This window comes from Prionailurus viverrinus, chromosome C2, assembly GCF_022837055.1.
Source record: "Prionailurus viverrinus isolate Anna chromosome C2, UM_Priviv_1.0, whole genome shotgun sequence".
In the NCBI taxonomy this organism is placed as follows: Eukaryota; Metazoa; Chordata; class Mammalia; order Carnivora; family Felidae; genus Prionailurus; species Prionailurus viverrinus.
The window spans coordinates 65,607,905-65,630,367 of NC_062569.1; the positions used below are offsets into that span (position 1 = coordinate 65,607,905).

At 35.1% G+C, this 22,463-nt stretch overlaps 1 protein-coding gene across 7 annotated transcripts in view; it reads left to right on the forward strand.

Annotated features, from left to right (window-relative positions):
• ECT2 (epithelial cell transforming 2) overlaps positions 1-22,463 on the forward strand; it is a 63,281-nt gene that overhangs the window by 14,755 nt on the left and 26,063 nt on the right. For 5 of the 7 annotated variants that reach the window (XR_007155777.1, XR_007155780.1, XR_007155778.1 and 2 more), the window contains 8 exons: positions 552-614; positions 1,968-2,190; positions 6,780-6,916; positions 11,237-11,356; positions 15,764-15,832; positions 17,650-17,760; positions 18,671-18,767; positions 20,359-20,440. Coding sequence is in view for 3 of the 7 variants with exons in the window: in XM_047875935.1 (XP_047731891.1) it covers positions 552-614; positions 1,968-2,190; positions 6,780-6,916; positions 11,237-11,356; positions 15,764-15,832; positions 17,650-17,760; positions 18,671-18,767; positions 20,359-20,440 (902 nt within the window). In the remaining 4 variants the exon portion in view is untranslated. The remainder of the gene's footprint in view (positions 1-551; positions 615-1,967; positions 2,191-6,779; positions 6,917-11,236; positions 11,357-15,763; positions 15,833-17,649; positions 17,761-18,670; positions 18,768-20,358; positions 20,441-22,463) is intronic. The other 2 variants (XR_007155779.1, XM_047875937.1) reach the window with 1 other exon arrangement.

The following is a 22,463-nucleotide window of genomic DNA, read 5'->3' on the forward strand; positions in this document are numbered from 1 at the left end:
CTCCCCCCCTTCTCCTCCCCCTCCCCCCTTCTCCTCCATTTTATTTATTTTTGAGAGAGAGACAGACAGACTGAGTACTAGCAGGGGAGGGGCAGAGAGAGGGAGATACAGAATCCAAACCAGGCTCCAGGCTCCAAGCTTGTCAGCACAGAGCACGATGCGGGGCTCAAATTCATGCACTGCAAGATTGTGACCTGAGTTGAAGTCAGATGCTTAACTGACTGAGCCATCCAGGCTCCCCTCTTTTTTTTTTTTTTTTTTTTTTGTTTAATGTTTATATATTCATTTGTTTTGAGAGAGTGAGAGAGCTCAAGCACGGGGAAAGAGAGAGAGAGAGAGAGAGAGAGAGAGAGAGAATTGCAAGCAGTCTCTGCACTGTTGGTGTGGAATCTGGCGTGGGGCTCAATTTCACAAACTGTGAGATTATGACCTGAGCCGAAATCAAGAGCTGGATGCTTAACCCACTCAGCCACTCAGGTGCCTCACCTAATAGCTTTTCTGAGAAGGTAAAATCTTAATTAAAAAAAATTTTTTTTTTGTCTCTCACCTAGTGGTTCTGGGGAAGCATTCAAATGGATGCCCGAGCTGGAGAAACTATGTATTTATATGAAAAGGTATGCTTTTTTTGTCCCTTAGTCATTTGCTCTGTGAATTTGGTGATATAAAGATAACACTTCTGTCTGAAAAGAGCATATAATTGGCATACCAGTCATCTTTTACGTCACGTTTAGGAGTTTCAGAATAATTGGATAATTGGATATTGAGTAATAGGCTGTGTAGCTTTAAGTAAAACTTCAATGCAGTAGATATTTTAATCTAATCTATGTCATTCTGTGCTACTTCTTAGGATACCATTATGAACAATAACAATCCTATCTTTAGAAACTTAGAATCTTAAGGAAAAGATGGATATACAAACAGTTACAGTGTAGAATATGTGCTATAGTTGAGTAATTATTTTAACTAATCTCACTCTGAGAGACTCAGGAGGGACTGAAAAGAGCAAGTAAGTGTTTAGTCAATTTACTAAGTTAACCTTGTACAGACATTCAGGTTAGATAGCAGGTGGGAGATGGTGTTAAGCTTGAAAAAGCAAGTAGTTTAGTTTACTATGGCTTTAGAAAACTGTGGGAAAGGCCAACAAATATAGCTTATGATGTAGGCAGAATCAAGGAGTTTATAATATGTTAAAGAATTTGGGAAGTATTGGGAGCCATTGAATAATATTAAGGATTGGGAACTGGTGAAGAATATACTAGGTAAGGAGTATTGGGAGCCATTGAAGAATATTAAGGGGAGAGATGTCATTAAAAAAATGACTCTAATAGCAGATTGTAAGCCAGGAAAATGCAGCCTTCGTCCTAGATTGGTGAAAAGTGGTATCATTCACCAAAACATGAAGGGAAGATTTTCTTTATTTGGAGATTTAATTTGAATGGAATATTGAAGACAAGGTACAGATTTATTATGTTTCTATAAAATCTAAATAGGTACTATATTGTCTTCTGACTCTTTTGTTCTCAAGGTTTTTAACGTAAAGTTTAAAATCTGTGCTTAAAATATCAAGAGAGAGCTTTTAAAGTCAAGTGTTATTTGGCAAATATTGGAGAGCAATATGTCCAGGCGCTGTGCTAAATGCTAAGGATACAGTGAACAAAATATGAATGGTCCCTGCCCTCCAGAGTTTATGGCCTAACGGGACTAGACAGTAAACAAGCTTACAGATGAATACGTAATGGTGATAGAGCTATGAAGAAACAGAATGAGGTGCTTGGGGTTAGGCAATTACAGTGGTCCCTTGACTATTATGTTTTATGAATCTTCTGAATTACCTGGCAGAGTGTATAGTTGTAGAATCATTGTGCAAAATCCAGGTTTTGTCAAACTTGTAAATACATTTTTCTTCTGTTCCTGTCTCAGTGTAGAACCAAGAAAGTAAAATAGAGCTTTTGTGCTTTTGATTGCAGGCTAATACTCCTGAGCTCAAGAAATCAGTGTCACTGCTTTCTCTAAATACCCCAAACAGCAATCGCAAAAGACGTCGTTTAAAAGAGACACTTGCTCAGCTTTCGAGAGAGACAGACATGTCACCTTTTCCTCCCCGTAAGCGCCCGTCAGCTGAACATTCGCTTTCTATAGGGTCACTCCTAGATATCTCCAACACACCAGAGTCTAGCATTAACTATGGAGGTAATTCACATTTTAAAAAATTGATGATTACAGTTTAGCAGAATGGGATAATTATTAGAGTATAGGTAAATCACTACTACAGTGAACATGAAAGGTTCTACCTTTTATTACTGTTGTTCTTGCTGAGGAGAAAAGGCACATAAAAATGCTTCCATGTAATGATTGCTTACTATATGCTAAGTGCTTTCTATATTTTATTTGTATATTACTGTAGAAAATGATAGAGCTGTTCAAAGAGCAAATTCTTAACTAGCAAAAAAAAGATCACAGAAGGTGTCACATGAATTATGGAGAAAATAGGTACAATTAAATCACTGTAGGGTAAGTTCGGTTTGTCTTAAATGATAGAAGAAAGCCAGCCTTATAATTAACTCTTCTCTCTTGGTCATCAGTTTTTCTATTTTTGGTTTTCAATCTGCACATAAATATGTTGTGTTTTTTACACTTAAGAAGCAATCAAAGCCTTCCCTTAACCCCATGACTCTATTTACTATCTCATTTCTCTCTTTCCTTTTATAGGAGTACTCTTCAAAGAATTACCTTGATCTATTGTGTCACTTCCTTGCCTTTCATTGTCTTTTTAACCCATTCCAATTGAACTTAAGTCCCTACTGCATGAAATTGCTCTTACTGAGGAGACTGACCTTTTTTATGCAGTCAGCAACATTGAACACGTGAACAGCTATTTCTTCCCGGAGATAGTTTTCTCTTCGATTTTGTACGTCATTTCTTGTTCTCTTTTGCCTAACTTCTCCACCTCTAACTATTATTGAATGTTATTTCTGAGTCATTTCTTCTCTATTGTATTCTTCCTAAATTGGTCTCATTTTTAATTCCATGGCTTTAGAAACATTCATATGCTCTTGACTCCCTAATTTGTCATCTCTGTCCAACTGCCTTTTTTTTTTTTCTTTTTTTTTTTTTTTAACGTTTATTTATTTTTCAGACAGAGAGAGACAGAACATGAACAGGGGAGGGGCAGAGAGAGAGGGAGACACAGAATTGGAAGCAGGCTCCAGGCTCTGAGCCATCAGCCCAGAGCCCGATGCGGGGCTTGAACTCACGGACCGCGAGATTGTGACCTGAGCTGAAGTCGGGCGCCCAACCGACTGAGCCACCCAGGCGCCCCCCAACTGCCTTCTTAATACCTATTCCTATTTGTCCATGCCTAATACACTTCTTAAACTTAATCAAATTAGAACTCTTGGTTTTGATTTTCTCTACCACTCTCAACTCTATTCCTTTGCCACCCTTCCTTTATCGGCCTTTTCTATAAAATGGATCTCTCTTAGACAATTATTTTTGTCTCCTAAATGGTCTCTCTCTATTCATTTTTGCCTTTTTATTTATTATTCATTATTATTATTATTTTGTTAATGTTTATTTTTGAGGGGGGGAGGAAGGGAGGGACAAAGCATGAGTGGGGGAGGGGCAGAGAGAGAGAGGGCAATACAGATCTGAAGCAGGCTCCAGTCTCTGAGCTGTCAGCACAGAGCCTGACATGGGGCTCGAACTCATGAACCACGAGATTGTGACCTGAGCCAAAGTCGGACATTTAACCAACTGGGCCACCCAGGTGCCCCCTTTCCTTTTCTTTCTTCCTTCCTTCCTTCCTTTCTAATTTTAAGTTTATTTATTTATTTATTTTGAGAGAGAGTCAGCACAGGTAGGGGAGGGACAGAGAGGGAGACAGAGAATCCCAAGCAGGCTCCACACCATCAGTATGGAGCCCGACATGGGGCTCGAATCCACAAAACTATGAGATCATGACCTGAGCCACAATCAAAAGTTGGACACTTGACCAACTGAGCCACCTGGGTGCCCCTTCTTTTTTTTAAAGTTATTTATCTAAGTAATCTCTACACCTATCCTGGCCTCTAAACACACAACCCTGAGGTCAAGAGTTGTATGCTTTTCCGACTGAACCAGCCAGGCACCCCCAATTTTGCCTTTCTGCATGCAGCACCTAGGTTTCTAAAATACATATGCCACTTCTCTGCTAGAAGTCATACAGTGGCTTTTTATTACCGTAGCTTCCAAGTTCCTATGTGATCCTTCTTCACTTACCTCCAACCTCATAGGATACCATGCTCTCCTGTAATATTTTAAGTTTCCGTCACACTATCTTTGTTATTCTTCAGATATTCCCACTACATTCATACCTCAGGAACTTTATACTTGCCCTCTTTGCTTTAAAGAAATCTTGTTGGGTTTTCTACAAAGTTACATCCTTGTTTGAGTACTTCTCACCAACCCATTATGTGGTTGTTGTCTTTAGTAGTAGTTTTTACTGTTAGAAACTATATTTTTTGTTTATTTTATTTGCCTCACCAGAATGTAAGCTTTAAGAAAACAAGAACAGTGCCTCACTAAATATTCATGGAAGGAATTGAGTGTCAATTTAGGGTAGGCCCAGAAAACCAAGGTGGAGTTGAGAAGTAAGATGAGTAAGAATACAGATAACAGTATACAAATTCGTTTTTTAGGAATAGTGAAGAGATTAGTTGACTTGTAGTATGGAGGAGTAATAGTTAAATTAGAAAGGTTAGTTGGGGCCTAATATTAGAGGACTTTAAAATCAGACTGGCATGTCTGAACTGCATATTGTCATTAATGAGGAACTTAAGCTATTGAGCAGTAGAGTAATTGGTTGAGTAGGTAATTTGTAGTGAATTATTCTGAAAAATGATTCAAAGGAAGACAGTTTAGAGATCACCAGACCATGAAGTAATCTATAGTGGCTTGGGCCATAAGGTGATAAGGTCCTGAGTCAGGGTTACTGACTGAACTGACTGAACTTACTGAAAGAAAAGTGGAGATATTGATGGAATGGAGTGACAGGAAGGGAATAAGGATGATGGCAAAGTATTAAAATAGGAGAAATGTTACCTTAGCAAAAACAGGAAGTCTATATTTTGGAGGAAGATAGTGCAGTTTTAGAGAATATCCAGGTAAAATTGAGGTACAAATGTCCAGTGGGTATTTGGAAAAATTGAACTTGGTGCTTGGGTAGAGGATTATGATTAGATACATATGTCTGAGAATTTACTGGTTCCATAATCATGATGGACATACTGGGCATGGGATGGTAAGAGCTGATCATAAAGGACTGAAGCTTGAATATGCAGTTGAAGGAACAGGAGAAGAAAATGAACCACTAAAAAAACCCAGACATGACAGTTGTACTAATATATTAGGTACTCTGTATAGGAGAATGCCCAGTTTGTAGATCACTGCCTACACACAATTAAATTAGATCAATGTATGTCAGTTTCCTCCTCCTGAAATATGTAACGGCAGAAGCTCTTGGATCTGTCGAGAGCAGCCTGAAATAACATATGGCAAGTGGGAGAATCTTTGAAGTCTACTAGCTTTAGAAAACATTCAAAGTTCCATAGTACACACCATTGTATTAATAATATTTAAAATTATCATTGAGTAAAGTTAATATACTGGGACTATATTGTTTTTTTCCATGTCATTCTATTGTATGTTATACATTAGTTTTCTTATTGAAAAACTTGCTATTAGGAGATTCTGTACATAATGTTAAAGTATTTTAATCATAACTGATAGTAAGAAAGTGTATATAAAGCTTTTATGAAATATCATGTTTTTTGAAATACGTATAAAAAATACTAATGTGTCCTCCCGTTTTGTGTTGGACTAGGTGTTTTCATATTATGTTAAGAACTAATGAAGAATTTGCAGTGATGTTGGTTTTTTTGAGGAAGGCTTCCTGCATATATATGTGATAAGTTTTCTGTTACTGTGTAATCATAACAACCTCTTTATCTTTTAACTTAAATATTTTTATGGAGTTTTAAATTTTATTTTTTTTGAGCTTTTTATTTTGAAATATTTTAGATTGCAAAAAGCTACAAAAATAGTACAAAGATTCTAGTACTCTACTCAGATTTCTTTCCCAAATGGAAATATTCTGCCATGATTGTGTTAGCATTCATTCATTCATTCTCTGTCTCTTTCTATATACACACATATTTTTTATGTCTGCACCGTTTGAGATTAAGTTGCAGATACGATGACCCTTTATTTCTAAATACTTAAATGTGTATTTCCTAAAATAGACATTTCTTGTACCACTATAATACACATATTGTAATTAGGAAATTGACGTTAATACTATGTATGACCTACTCTTAATTTTTATTAGTTGTTCCACTCATATCCTTTTTAGGAAAAGAAAAAAAGTTCCTTTTTTTTTTTTTTTTTCCTGGTCTAAGACTCAATCCAGGATCATAGAGAAAGTTGTTATCTCTCTCTAGTCTCTTCTAATCTGGAATAGTTCCTAACTTTCTCTGTTTTTAATGACTTCAACGTTTTTGAAGAGTACAGGCCATTATTTAGTATAATGACAGGCCAAATCTGTCAATTTGGAGTCATTGATACTTTGGACCATTATTTTTTCCTGGCTTTATCCTGTAAAGAAATTTTACTTTAATGAAAAACTAAATGGGTATATTTCTAAGAGTGGATATCTTTCCCCCTTTTTTTTGTTGTTAAATCTGCACAGTATCTGGTACTTGTATCTGGTTTTCATTAAATCTTTCCCCCTTTTTACCTTTTAGAAACACCAAAATCTTGTACTAAGTCTTCTAAAAATTCCACTCCGGTTCCTTCAAAGCAGTCAGCCAGGTGGCAAGTTGCAAAAGAGCTTTATCAGACTGAAAGTAATTATGTAAATATATTGGCCACAATTATTCAGGTAAGAGTTTGGTGCAAAATGATCCCTGTTCCAGTGTTCATAACTAAAAAATCTGAGAAGTGTTATTTCTTACAAGCAAATTATATAAGCATAGAATTTGAACATAGATACTAAAAATGAAAATGTATGATGAAAATCTGCTATTAGGGAAATACCATAACTGTAATAGTAGCTTTTATTCATATAGAAATAGCACCATTTTTTATAGTGACTTTAAAAAGAGAAGGATCCTCAGTAGATAATCTTGGAGAGAACTAACTTTTATTCAATGCAGAACTTTGCATGTTCGCTGTCAGGATACTGCATTTATATTCATATGCGGATGTGGTAGATAACTTTTTCTGAAAGTGTGCATTCTAGGAGTCATACTGTATATATGTGAAAAGCAATAGCAATGAAGCATAACAATATGAATGTAATTTTTGTTTTCAGTAATCCTTTCATGTGTCAAGTTTATTTTTTTCTTTTTTTCTTTTTTTTTTTTTTTAATTTTTTTAATGTTTAGTTATTTTTGAGAGACAGAGCACAAGCAGGGGGTTGGAAGGCAGAGAGTGAGGGAGACACAGAAACCGAAGCAGGCTCCAGGCTCTGGGCTGTCAGCACAGAGCCTGACGCAGGGCTCGAACTACTGAGCCGTGAGATCATGCCCTGAGCTGAAGTCAAACACTTAATGGGCTGAGCCACCCAGGCCCCCCTCATGTGTCAAGTTTCTTAAAGTATGTAGTGGTTAGTCATAAATATTAATTCCTTGCTTATCATTAAAACGTACTATGAAGTTATTGCTGAAGAACAATTCTAATGGATCCTTCTAGGATGAGACTGAAGATGATATTAAAGAAAAAACTGAAATTCAAGGTTCTGAAATACAATAATAGGATATTATTTTGGCATCTGCAGAAAGAGGTAATAGATTTGTTTTAGGTAATGAAGGAGATTGTCAGAAAAATAAAGTTGATACCATCATGCTTGTCTCTGAATAGAAAAATAATAGGGAGCTTCTGATTGGGGTTAATTTTTAACTGACCTGTATTTGAATTCTTAATATAACTCATTAGGGTTCAATATAATAGCCTTTAGTTGCTTGTACTACTGATAAAATGCATGGATAAGAAATGGAAAGACTTCTTTCTTGCTATTCATGGAGAGGTTATTCTTCACAGTTAATTTGTTTAGCAGCAGTCAAGGGTTTATGAGGCCCTTTGCTGTATTAAACTTTACTTGTTTTAAGTCAGCTTTGCTCTTCTTCCTCAAGGGAAATCATTCTGGATGAGTTTCTTGTTGAAGTTTTTATAGTCAGCCAAAATGTAGTCGAGTAGCAGAAAATCCCGTTGGCATATACTGTTCATGTACTTTGGTAGCATTTATTACCCAGAAATGTAAATCCTTTCAGACCATGGTAAATGCACTGGAGTTTCAGAATTCTAATTTGCATATCAATTAACTTTGTTAAAATGCCTTAAAAAGGCCCTTAGAATTATTAGACTTACATCATTTCATACCACTATGCTTACTATAAACTCACCTAAGATTTTATTTAAAAGATTGTGATCTAAATTCATAATAATGTTCTTTTCAGTCTTTATTTTAGGACTGATGTTTTCCTTCCTTTTTTTTGAAATTGGATTTGGAATAATTTAATTTAGCCCCAGAAGCTTCTTTATGTATTTCATATAATACTTGGGTGCCTATTAATATAAATTAGTTTCCCAAGTGTCAAAGAAGATTGCTGTTTTAAAGGAGCTTAGATTGGAAGAGGAGATAAAACATACATACCTAATTATAATACTGAGTAAAAGGGTATGAACATCATGAGGGAGGTTTAGTTAAGGTATTTGGAGATTTGTGAGGTGGGAGTTTTACTTTTATGAGCTTAGGGAAGGTGTTGGGTTGGAAGTTTGGTGGGTTGAACATTGGAAAAAGTATCATAAAGAAGATAAAAATTGAAGTGAATTTTGAAGTAGGAGTATGATTAGTACATGTAAAAAATATGGGTAGGGAGTGTATTTGAGATTGTGCAAATAATATAGACAATTGAAGATGTATACAACATTCAAGGTATAATTACTAGTCTAGGGGATTAGCGTTTAGGGTGATTTAAGGGAACTAAGGTGCAAGGGGTAGGGTGTGGATACAGTGAGAGTTGAGGTCAGGCTGTCTATGCCAGACTAGAGAAGGCCTTTGTATAGTGTTATATGTAATATAGAGAAGAATTTTTTTTTTAATTTTTTTTTTTTAACGTTTATTTATTTTTGAGACTGGGAGAGACACAGCATGAACGGGGGAGGGTCAGAGAGAGGGAGACACAGAATATGAAGCAGGCTCTAAGCTCTGAGCTGTCAGCACAGAGCCTGACGCGGGGCTAGAACTCACGGACCGCGAGATCATGACCTGAGCCGAAGTCGGCCACCTAACCGACTGAGCCACCCAAGCGCCCCTAGAGAAGAATTTTTGATGGGAAGGGGAAGATGGTATCTGACTTGCATTTTTGGAAGATAACTTGTTTCACTTAGAAGGAGGTACTGAAGAGGGGAAATTATGGAGACAGGACTAATTTGGAGGTTATTTCAGCAGTCTTAGAGATTTTGAGGACTTGAACTTCTTTCAGTGAAAATGAAAATAGGACAAATTTGAGAAATGTTGGAAAGGTAGAATCAGAAGTGTTTGGCTATCTAATTTTTTATGGAGGCTTAAAGCAAGTACAGAGAACAGTTTTGTATAGTTTAACATGTCTTAAGACTACTGGGAGGTTTTAAAGTAAAAAGTAAAATTTTAAAAAGTCAAATAGCTATTTAAAGTAAAAGTAGTAATGTATTGTTGGGTTCTTAACATACGTGGAAATAAAATGAATGACAATAACACAAAGGCCAGGAGGAGCAGAAGTAAAATAATAATAATAATAATAATAAATAAAATAAAAGATAGTAGTAAAGAACTACATGAAAATTATGGGGGCATCTGGCTGACTCAGTCAGTAGAGCATGTGACTTCTGGTCTCAGGGTTGTGAGTTTGACCCCCATGTTGGATGTAGAGGTTACTAAAAAATAAAATCTTTAAAAAAAAAAACCAAAACACTTCAAACGAAGATTATGAATTGTTACTGGTTTTAAGTATTACATTTCTATAAGTTTAGTCACCCAAAATACTTATATACATAAAAACATATTAAATAAATATATTTTTCCAGGCCTTCCATTTCTGCAATTATGAACCCTACCCACTAGAAACAATAAAAATACTGAAATCAGAAAAAAAAAAAAAAAAGAAATCAAAAAAGAAAAGCCTTTATTATTCTAAATACATCAGTAAGCTGATAATAAAGTGAGGTATATTCATGGGGCGCCTGGGTGGCTCAGTTGGTTGGGCAGTGGACTTCAGCTCAGGTCTTGATCTCGCGGTTGTGATTTTGAGCCCTGTGTAGGGCTCTGTGCTGACGGCTCAGAGCCTGGAGCCTGCTTTGGATTCTGTGTCTCCTCTCTCCCTCTGCCCTTCCCCCACTTGTGCTCTGTTTCTCTCTGTCTCTCAAAAATAAATATGAAAAAAAAATGTTTTTTAAATGAAGTGAGGTATATTCAGAGGCCAAAATCTAAGTAGGGAGTTGTGTACTAAAACCAGCTTTTACCCCAAAGACCACAAGGCCTCAGTGGACACAGAAAACCAACACAAAAACTAGTTTCCAACCTACTGTCAAACTTCCAGTAAAGTTAAAAATGTGTATAGCCGGTGACCCAGAAATTCTAAATGTCAAAACATTTAGTATTTCTGTTAAGCGTATGTCTGGAAATCACTGATTGCTCATTGCTTTCTTCCTTAGTAATTTGAAAGAAAAGTGCAAATTACTCTTGTATTATACTAGCAATTTCATGTTATTAGATTCTAATATAACATTTTATGATAATATATATACACACAGATGTATAAATAAATAGGATAAAATAGAAAATGTTATGAGAAAAAAGGTCTCAAATTTAGGGAGAGATTTCTTTTTTTAATTTTTTCTTTTCCATCAACCTCTCTCTTACCACTGTCAATATGTTTTTTTCTAAGTGTTTTTTTAATGTTTATATTTGAGAGAGAGAGAGAGAGAGGAAGGGAGTGTATGCGAGAGAGGGGGAGGGGCAGAGAGAGAGGGAGACACAGAATCGGAAGTAGGCTCCAGGCTCTGAGGTGTGGGGCTCTAATTCATGGACCTCAAGATAATGACCTGAGCCAAAGTCAGACACTTAACCAATTGAGCCATCTAGGTGCCCCTCACTGTCAACATGTTTGCTTTTTTCCCCTATAACCTATCTAAACTAGTGTGTTTTTTTTTAACCTTTTAGTTATTTCAAGTACCATTGGAAGAGGAAGGACAACGTGGTGGACCTATCCTTGCACCAGAAGAGATTAAGACTATTTTTGGTAGTATCCCTGATATCTTTGATGTGCACACTAAGATAAAGGTAAATTTGTGTATGTTAGGTTGGTAGTAATTCTTTTTGGATTGTGTTTATCTAATGTTTTTTTAAGGTACTATTGATTGTCTAAATGAGTTTTATACCTAAAACTTCTTATTCTCTCATTTATTCCTTTGAATCATTTATGTCCCTTTGCTCCAGTGCCTTATTAATATTTGTTGTTGGTCTGTTTTTTAATTTTGATTAATCCTGAAATAAGGAATTAAACCTTTTGAAGTTTTTTCTATAGAAATATGTGGTTGCTGGTGGTATTTTTCTTATTTTCCTACTGTTCCTCTCAGGTTGTATGTTTTGCTTTGAATTGTTTGAAAAACTGAAGCTGCAAGAGACTTAGAGACCATTTTGTTCATTTCTCTGTTTATAGTCAGGTAAATAAAAAAAAAAAAACAAAAAACCAACACATAAGACAATGCTGTCCTCTTAATGATTTTTACTTTGATGAAGGGTCCATGATTTATAAGTACCAGTCTGTCATAGTAATTTGGGGGCAGATTTAGCTGAACTTTTAAAAGTAGTTAAACTTTATTTTCTACTTGGTACTTGAGCAAAATTGATCAGTTTTCTCTTCAGAACAACCCATATGAATGGTTATTTCATATTCCAATAAAAAGATCAATCTATATTATAGAATGTTTTCAAACAAGTACATGATATTACTTTTGATTTTACTGTACATTATAAACAAAAGTATAAACGATCTATAAGTTAATAAAAATGCAATTTTAAATGCTTGCATTTGTACTTTATCAAAATCCATGATCATATTTCACTTATTTCTAGATCTAAAGGGACTCTGAAGGAGTCTTTACTTTCATAAAAAGCTATTGAGTTTCAGCCTAGGTTAATCTTATTCTAGTTTGGTTTCTGGATATTCAAAAAGTGTTTTTGTTATATTTTTTCTTTTATAAGAAATACTGAAAGGCATAAAGGTAGAATGGGAAGGCAAGTAGGTTTTCATCTTGGTGTCCTAACACTAATTTGTGGATCAATTTGAATTTGTGTCATTCATTTAGTTCGTCTGGGTGTTAAAGTACTCTTCTAATATAAAATGTTACACTTGTTATGTGTATAGGATCATAATCTCAATAGAGAAAGTCATGTTCTCTGATTCACTGGAGCTTTGAAAATGATTGTTACTCTTTAGTTTTCTCATGTGTAACATTCTTCAAGCTTCTTCTATAAAGTTGGATTGCTGATATTTAAACTATTGTTTTTTTAGCTGATTTCAAGTTTGTCACACATTTAAAACTTTCAAAGCCTGTGTTCTTTTCTACCACAAAACCAATAATACATGTTGTCAAACATTTGTAAGATCAGGAGTAAAGGAAAGAGGAGTATAAAATACCCACAATCCTATCACCCAAAATTTTAAATTCTATTGTATTTTCTTGTCTTTTTTTATACATCGCAGTTTTTTCCTTCTTTTAAATGTAGCCGGCCATCAAGTACTGGCACATGTAGCGAGCAGTATCAAGAAGTTGGTATTATTGTCTACATTTTACAGATGTGAAACTGCTACACACAGAAATTAAATAATTTTTCCCAAGCCAGTCATCTAATAAATGTTGGATCTAGGATTTAAATACTTGTTTGTCTGACTTCAGAGTCTGTTCTCTTAAATCCTAATGCTATCTTGCTTTTTTGTTTTTGTTTTTGTTTTTGGAAATTGAGATCTAATTGACATATCATTGTATTAGTTTTATTATACAAATAATAGTTTGATATGCATATATATTATGAAGAGATCACCATGATAAATTTAGTTAACATCTATCACCACACATAATTACAAATTTTTTTTTCTTTTAAAGTTTATTTATTTTTTGAGAGAGAGACAGTGTGAGCAGGGAAGGGACAGAGAGAGAGGGAGAGAGAGAATCCCAAGCAGGCTCTGCACCATCAGCATAGAGTCCCATGCGGGGCTTGAACCCATAAAGTTGTGAGATCATGACCTGAGCCAAAACCAATAGCCAGATGCTTAACTGACTGAGCTTACCCAGACACCCCACAAATTCTTTTTCCTTTGTGATGAGAACTTTTAAGATCTGCTCTGTTAGCAGCTTTCAAATATGCAATACAGTATTGTTAACTATAGTCACCATGCTTAATATTACATTCCCCAGGACTGTGAGGGATGTCTCACAAACTGTGAGACCATAGCTGAGCCGAAATCAAGAGTCGGACACTTAATCGATTGAGCCACCCAACCACCCCGATTACATTGCTTTCTGATAGCAATGTTCTTATATAAATATACAGCCATCTTGCAGTTTTTTTACACTTTTTTTTTAAGTAGGCATTATACCCAGTGTGGGGTTTAAACTCATAACCCTGAGATCAAGAGTCTCATACTCTATAGACTGAGCCAGCCAGGCACCCCCAGTTTTTTATACTTAAAAGAGGACTACTAGATTATATTGGCAGAGCTTTAAGTTTTTTCTCTTTTGTATCACAGTTTTCCAAATATCCTGTGTACTTTATATTAAATACATTGGTAAATAAAGTTAATAGTTGCTTACTCAGTATTACAGTCTGTTAAGGATTCTTTTTTTTTTTTGAGATCTTATTTATTTTTAATTCCTTTTAGAGAGAGTGCATGTTTGGGAGAGGGATAGAGGGACATGGGGGGGTGATAGAGAATCCCAAGCAGGTTCCATGCTTAGCGTGGAGCCCAACATGGGGCTTGATCCCACAACCCGGGGATCGTGACCTGAGTTGAAATCAAGAGGTGGGACATTCCACCAACTGAGCCACCCAGGCGCCCCTAAAGATTTTATTTTTAAGTAATTTCTATACCCAACATGGGACTCAAACTTACAACCTGGGATCAAGAGTCGCATGCTCCCCTGACTCTGAGCCAGCCAGGCTCTCATAAGGATTCTTCTAAGTGCTATACAAGTATTAGCTAATTTAATCCTTTGAAGTAAGAATTATTACTATCCTCATTTTGCAGAATAGGAAATTAAGGCACTTCGAGGTTAAGTAACATGTCCAAGGGCACAGAACAAACTCCAGAGCCAGTATTTTTTTTTTTTTAAATTCTAGTTAGTTAATACGTAATGCAATATTGGTTTCAGGAATAGAATTCAGTGATTCATCACTTACATACCACACTCAGTGCTCATCACAAGTGCCCTCCTTAGTACCCATCTTCCATCTAGCCCATCCCACCACTTCCCTACGCCAACCCTCAGTTTGTTCCATGTCTCAAAGTTAGGGCCAGTATTTAAAACTAGCAAGTCAGTATCAGAATCTACTATATTATATTGCCCAAAGGTTAGTTTTATTTATGAATTTTTTCTTTTCTTTTGTTGTAAATAATAACCTTTATGGAAAATAGCTTATTTCCAAAGCTGAAATAGTAAGGGGAGTGATGCTGTTTTACATTTTTTCTGTCTTGCTTAAGAGAAGACTGTTTTCTTATATCGGCTCTGAATTCAGTCTGTTGTCATATCACACATCATGTAACCTCTAGAAAAGTCTCTAGTATGCTTGTGACAGAATTAGAGTGGAAAAGTCATATGGAGCTTTAGTGTTGTAATGAAAATAGTTTTAATCTCATGAATTCCACTACAGAGATTTCCTGGGGAGCCTGTGGATGACACTTGGAGAACTTTTGGTTATAAGGGCTTATTGATTAATTTCTACTTTAAAGTCACTTTTAGAATTTAAATTAGGGAATGTCATTTCTTGGCATCTCATTTTACCATCTGATTTGTATTTTATTATCTTAGAATACTTTTAAATGTCTTCAAAATTTTTACAAATATTTAATATTTTAGGATTTTATAGGTCAGGAATTAGCAAACTATGGTTGATGGACCAAATCTAGTCAGATTAGGATTTTGGTAAAGTTTTGCTTGTTTTGCTAAAGAAAGTTATTGAAACACAGCCACATTCAATTGTTTATGAATTGTCTGTGGCTGCTTCCACACTACATGGACAGAGTTGAGTACTTGTAACAGAAACCATATGGCCTTCAAGGCTTGAAATATTTACCTTCTGGCCCTTTAAGTAAAATTTGCTGACCTGTTAGAGATTACAGTTTCAGATGGGTGCTTTAGCAGCAAGATCAAAAGTAGTTTTCTACAATTAATAATGGCAATCAATTTTATAGTTAATAAGAAAAGATGTTGAACTGGCCTATCATTTTGGAAAGTTAGGCTGTCTTATTGACTTGACACTGTGTTTTCTTAATTATTTTTCAAAGGGTATTTTCCTCATAGTCAAAAGTTAATTCCTTATTGAGGAGAAAGAGTGTGTTATTGTTTTGCACATCAAATTAATATACTTTGTAAGGTACTTCTTTCAAATGAATATTTCAAAAATATTGGAAAATGTTTAAGGGACTGTCAAATTCAAGCTTAAATGTTGCATTTTGTGCTCTTTCAGGATGATCTGGAAGACCTTATTGTTAATTGGGATGAGAGCAAAAGCATTGGTGACATCTTTCTTAAATATGTGAGTATTTAATTTCTTTTTTAGGTTTTCAGGTTAAAGCATCATCTCATTAAGTACTCTCAGGGAATGACAGGTACTTGTTTAAATGTGTGAGCTTTCAAAACTTTGACATAGTTGTGTTTAGAAAATATATCGGAAGTGTTCTTGTCTTCTGAAACATATTTGCTATATATAATTTAACACTTCTTGATACCCCAAGGTCATCGTTAGGAACACTAATTGTCCTACTGTGCCATAAAATTTTACTATATATCAAGTTATTTTTCTTTCATAGTCACAGATTAATGATTTTGTGAAATTTTCTGTAATTGAGTTTTTAATTTTTTCTTTTTAGTTGATATCATTTTTTACTGTCTTTGTGTCTGCTCTGCATAAAAGCTTATAAGGAACTGCTTTTCTTTGCTAGGGCAAAACCACATGGCTTAAGTTTATCAAATAAAGTAAACTCATTTTGAATGAGGTGCTGTGAATGGGATTTCTAAGTGTCTTTCAGTCTGTTTGAATACATTTTATAGGTTTCAGTGCCTTGGGTTCTGGCACACATACTTTTCTTTTCTGAGGCCTCCTCCTAACTTCCATTCTTACCATATAGTCTTACCTTTTTTTTTCTGGTTGGTTGAGAATTCCAAATATGCAAATTATTGTCACATATCTTTTTTTTCGGTCACATATCTTTTTGATACCTGTTAGTCTCCTCAATTAGCTGAGACATTTTTCCTTTTTTGTTGCAATTTTGGGTACTATAATTGATATTTTTAATGTTTATTTTGAGAGAGGGAGCATGTGTGCCAGTGGGAGAGGGGCAGAGAGAGAGAGAGGGAGAGAGAGAGAATTCCAAGCAGGCTCCATGCTCAGCACTCAGCACAGAGCCTGTTGAGGGGTTCCATCTCCCAACCATCAGAGCATGACCTGAGCTGAAATCAAGAGTTGGACGTTTAATCAACCGAGCCACCCAGGTGGCCCTATAATTAATCTTTTAAGTAGTGGTTTGGGGGCACCCAGGTGGCCCAGTTGGTTAAGCATCTGACTCTTGGTTTTGGCTTAGCTCATGATCTCACAGTTCATGAGTTTGAGCCCCACATTGGGCTCCATGCTGGTGGAACCTGCTTGGGATTCTCTCTCTCCCTCTCTCCCTGCCCCTCCCCAACTCATGTACTCTTACTCTCTCTTTCTCTCTCAAAAATAAATAAATAAACTTTATTTATTCTTTTAATTTTTAAAAAACATTGATTTATTTTTGAGAGAGAGACAGAGTGCAAGCAGGGGAGAGTCAGAGAGAGAGGGAAACACAGAATCTGAGTCAGGTTCCAGGCTCTGAGCTGTCACCACAGAGCCTGATGACCTGGGGCTCAAACTCCCAGACTGTGAGATCATGACCTGAGCCAAAGTTGGATGCTTAACCAACTGAGCCACTCAGGCATCCCTAAATAAATAAACTTTAAATGATGGTTTGGGTTTGTCAATAAATAATAGCATGTCATGTCCTGGGGTGCTTAGTACTATATTCTGAACTTATAGAAGTTTTAAAACTTTGTCATGTTTATGTCAATACAATATGTATGAGTATACTTTGTTTCTTTCTGAGTCTTTGTTTGCAGTTTTAGGCTTTGTGTACCAGTTGATGCATTTTGTTTAGCAATTAACTTGCTAATGAGAAATGTGTAAAATTTCTGTATTTAACTTGACAAGCTTATTATAAATTTTTCTTTTGTATGCAGTATGTCAGATTGTGACTATTGATTATTTGGTTTTAAATTTCATTATCTAAGGATAATATCCATAACAAATTAATATTTTTTTCTTCTTCTTCCCCCTAGTCAAAAGATTTGGTAAAAACCTATCCTCCCTTTGTAAACTTCTTTGAAATGAGCAAGGAAACAATTATTAAATGTGAAAAACAGAAACCAAGATTTCATGCTTTTCTCAAGGTAATGTGCATTTCTTTCCAATAAAAATCTGAGAATAATTTCTAAAGGAGTTCATTTAAATTATACATTTAGTAAAAATATATCCATGTAAGAACCTCTTAGTGTGTAACCTATTAACTTTAGCCATATCTGATAGTGGCAGTGATAGTAAAGCTTCAGAAAAATTTTATCTGTTTATTTATTTAATGTTTATTTATTTTTGAGAGTGAGAGAGCATGCATGCAAGCAGGGGAGGGGCAGAGAGAGAGAGAGAGACCCACAGAATCTGAATCAGGCACCAGGCTTTGAGCTGTCAGCACAGAGCTGGATGTGGGGCTCAAACTCACAGACCATGAGATCATGACCTGAGCCGAAGTGGGGAAGTGGGATACTTAACCGACTGAGCCACCCAGGATCCACAAAGCTTCAGAAGATTTAGATAGCAGGGGCCACGAGGGAACTGAGTGAATGAGAATGTTGTCTGTAGTTATTCATGTTTTTTAAAGTTATGCATGTTTTAGTTCTAAAACACCTAAAAATTTTTCAGTGTGATTTGATTTTGCCTTTAAGAATTTTTTTTTTTCTTTACCAGGGCTTTATTTTGTTTATTCAATGATATCAGCATAATTAATACTTCACAACTATTTTTTTCTTGTGAATTGTGTAGACTCAAGAGAAACTTAAGATACAATAGATAGGAGTGTGCAGAGAAACTCATTTTGTGTTTAAGATGTCAATCCTTGAGTGGCCAGGAGGTCATTAAAGTCCTTGGAAGATTATTCAGTCATAGTAATCTTTAATAGCTGCCATCCCATCTCTTCTATTAATTCTTTTCAGGGCATTAGTGATAAGGTGTAATCTAGTAAATGTAGGGCATTTAATCTTTGCAAAAAAACTTTTTTTTTTAAATTGTTTAATTGATTCCTTTCAGATAAACCAAGCTAAACCAGAATGTGGACGGCAAAGCCTTGTTGAACTTCTCATTCGACCAGTACAGAGGTTACCCAGTGTGGCATTACTTTTAAATGGTACTTGTCTGATCTATTTTCAGACTATTTTGGATGTTTTTTATGGAATTGTTTTATTCTAAAAATTTTGAAAGTCTTCTCATTTTCGTAGTTTTCTTAGATTTCAGCACTAAAGTTTATATCTTATATAGAAAATACCTTTATGGATGGTTTTAATAATCACTGGTGCTACAATAATTCAGTCTCCTAAAATGCTTTATTTGTTATAGTATTAATTGACTATTATTTTGTCTTTTGTTTCTCTACTGAAAGTATTAAATTTCACGGTGTGTCACTAATTCAGTTAATTTACATCCAGTTGAACAAAATTCAGCCACAGAATCACAAAACGAGAGATGATTCATATGTCTCCAGTTACATAATCCTTTTCTGAATCTTCATAAAGTTCTGTATACTTGCTCTAATGCTTACTTTTTTTCTTAGATTGTGCAGAACACTCTTGAAGCATGCATCCATTTATTCTAGAGCTTAAACTATACATATCAATGGAAGGGAGTTTTACAAGAGTTAATTTTCATGAATAAATTTTGCCTGTAGCAAAAGAAAAGCATATGTATATGACTTTACATTTAGTTAAGGTAGTGAATATTTTTAGGAAATATTTTTTAAATTACGTATGAAAACTAAATTACTAACAGGAGTAAGTCTGTAATAAAGTATTTTGAGCCCTAAATCTTAAGTATAGTAGTACGGGTAACAGATAAGGAGGCTAATTTTGTGACTGTTTAATCTAGTTTTCTCTTTAAAATATTTTGGGAACTGTATGAATTATAGTTGTAATTTAAAAAGTAAATCATTTTTGTTTTCTTCCTAAGGCTATCTAATGTAGTTTAGAATTGTTAGTTTATAAGATGATTTCCCTAGTCTTTAAAAGCAATCCTGTTTTTTAGATTATAAGGAGAATACATGAACAAATAGTGTGACTTAACTTTACAAAGTAGTGTGATTTTTTTTTTTGGATTATTTACTTACCTTCATTATTTTTTCATTAGGTACTTGTAGAAATCCATCAAATAGTTTCTAAGCCTTACTTGTATCATTCCAACTTCAAAGATTGGGTAGGAAAAAAAAAAAAAAGATCGGGTGGGTATGGTATTATGGAACCATCAGATGGAATATGGCATAGGGAACTTAACCTGGGTAAGAAGAGTCCAAGTATAAGCATCTCATGAACCTCTAAGATAAAACCTGTGCTCTCAAGGTTACTGAATATTCTCTGTGATAGAGCCATGGGCCCCAACATGAAATATACCATATATGATAACTTCTCAGCTAATTGAGGATCATGCGTTTTCATTCAAGCACTATGGAGAGAGCTTGAGGAACCTAGGTGTGAGCAGTGTAAGAAAATCTGTAATATTCTAAACATTTAGTCAATACAATACCATTCTAAACAGTTAGTGGAAACCTTAACAAATGTATAAGAGAGCTCTTAAGGGAACATTGTGTAAGACTTTTTTAAAAGTAAAGTTTAGATATTAGCTTTAAAAATGAACCTGCCTATATCAAAATGGACAGTATTCTAAAGTCTTTGATAAAAAACCACTGTATTTTTCTAATCACAGAAAAAAAAACCATTTTATCGTAACAGATCTTAAGAAGCATACAGCCGAAGAAAATCCTGACAAAAGCACTCTAGAAAAAGCTATTGGATCACTAAAAGAAGTAATGACGTGAGTGCATTATTTCAATTTCTTATTGTTGCCTAGATTAAAATAGAATTTTTAAAAAAAAAAATTTTTTTTTTCAACGTTTATTTTTGGGACAGAGAGAGACAGAGCATGAACGGGGGAGGGGCAGAGAGAGGGGGAGACACAGAATCCGAAACAGGCTCCAGGCTCTGAGCCATCAACCCAGAGCCTGATGCGGGGCTCGAACTCACGGACCGCGAGATCATGACCTGGCTGAAGTCGGACGCTTAACCGACTGCGCCACCCAGGCGCCCCTAGATTAAAATGGAATTATAGAGCAATTAGAGTCATAAATGGAGAGAAGAATGTCAAAGCAAATTTTTATGTAGTGATATCTAAATTATTTTTCTAGTAGTGTAGTTACACATTAAAACGATGAGAGAGAAGTATTTTAAGAATACAGTCATTAATCAAAAACATTTAACAATGTTTTAGAAAGTAACAACAATTTAGAAATTTGGTAATGTTATAAATGCACTTTTAGACATTTTCTTCATATACCTCCAGTCATAGCTTGTTCTTGTCTTCATTTAAACTATCCAAATGTAACTCAGGAAGATGACTATGGTGAAATAAAAAGTAAACATTTATAATATTCTTTCACTTTTACTTTTGACTTTTTATTTCTTATTTTGAATTTAATAGAATATAAATTGATGGTGTTTCTTGGAGATGTATTAAAAGTGTAAAACTCCATGGAATTAATTGACTTGGGTACTTGATTGTTAAACTTAGGGTAATTATTCTAGGTCTAACTTGGAGACCTAGCTCTAATCAGAAATGATCTTTCTTGATTATTATCAGAAATGAATACTGTTGCTATTAATTGTTCTGTGTCATGGAGGGCAAGGGCACTTCAACTCTTTGGACTTCACGTTATCAACATGTTTAATAGATTTAGTTAAATGACTTCTGAGAGTCCCTGAGGTGCTTCTATATGTAACAGTTTCTTAAAATACTTGCTAAGGAGCTCTTACAGACTTTGCTAGTTCTAGAGAGAGGGCCCAGCAGTAGAATAATGCTCAAATTGGCGAATACCAGGTCTGTTGCTGCCAAAAGGGTTGCGCAATTTTTAAAATTATGTTTATATTTTACATGTTGATCAGCCAGTCTTCATGCTTCATGCTTTTGTTATTTTGATGTCAGGATAATAGTTTTTTCCCCACACTTCATGGTTTAACATACTCTGCACATAATTTACCTTGATCCTTTCAACAAATTCTATGAAGTGGGCAGTCAACACCTTCTGTTTTCACAAAAGAGAAAGCTGAAGGGGTTGGTATCTTAATAGTATTTGTTATTTATGTATAATATGTTTTGTAAACAAAGATTGTAAAGTAACCTAAATAGGGAATAGTCTTTTGACCTGTTGTGTCCCTTAGAATAGTATCAGTTGGCTGCTATAGGGATAATGAGCATACTGATAAGACAGGTGATTAAAGATTTACTTCTTTTTCAATATTACTTAAGTTTCTGAAACTTTAAGAATCATGTCTAATATATCCTTATCCTAATTTTTTTTTTTAATGTTTGTTTATTTTTGAGAGAGACAGAGACAGAAAGCGAGTGGGTTAGGAGCAGAGAGAGAGGGAGACACAGAATCCGAAGCAGGCTCCAGACTCTGAGCTGTCAGCACAGAGCCTGGGGCTCCAACTCACCAGCTGTGAGATCATGACCTGAGCTGAAGTCGGACGCTCAACCGACTGAGCCACCCAGGCACCCCTAATATATCCTTATCCTAAATGCCATGCTCTTAATAGGTTTTCAATAAATGTTGAATTATAGGAGCTGTTATTTTAAGGATGAATTGTGATGCTGACTTACAAACCTAATAGAGTTTGACCACATCTCCATCTCATTTCTTGAGATTTTTGAATATTTAGCCTAGGGAGTAAATGTGTATTGTGGTTGACTGAAACAACCATAATTTTTCAGGTAAAGGAAATAAAAAGATAGTGCCATTTAACTAGCCTTTGCCATTTAGGCAAACCAAAAAACTCTAAAA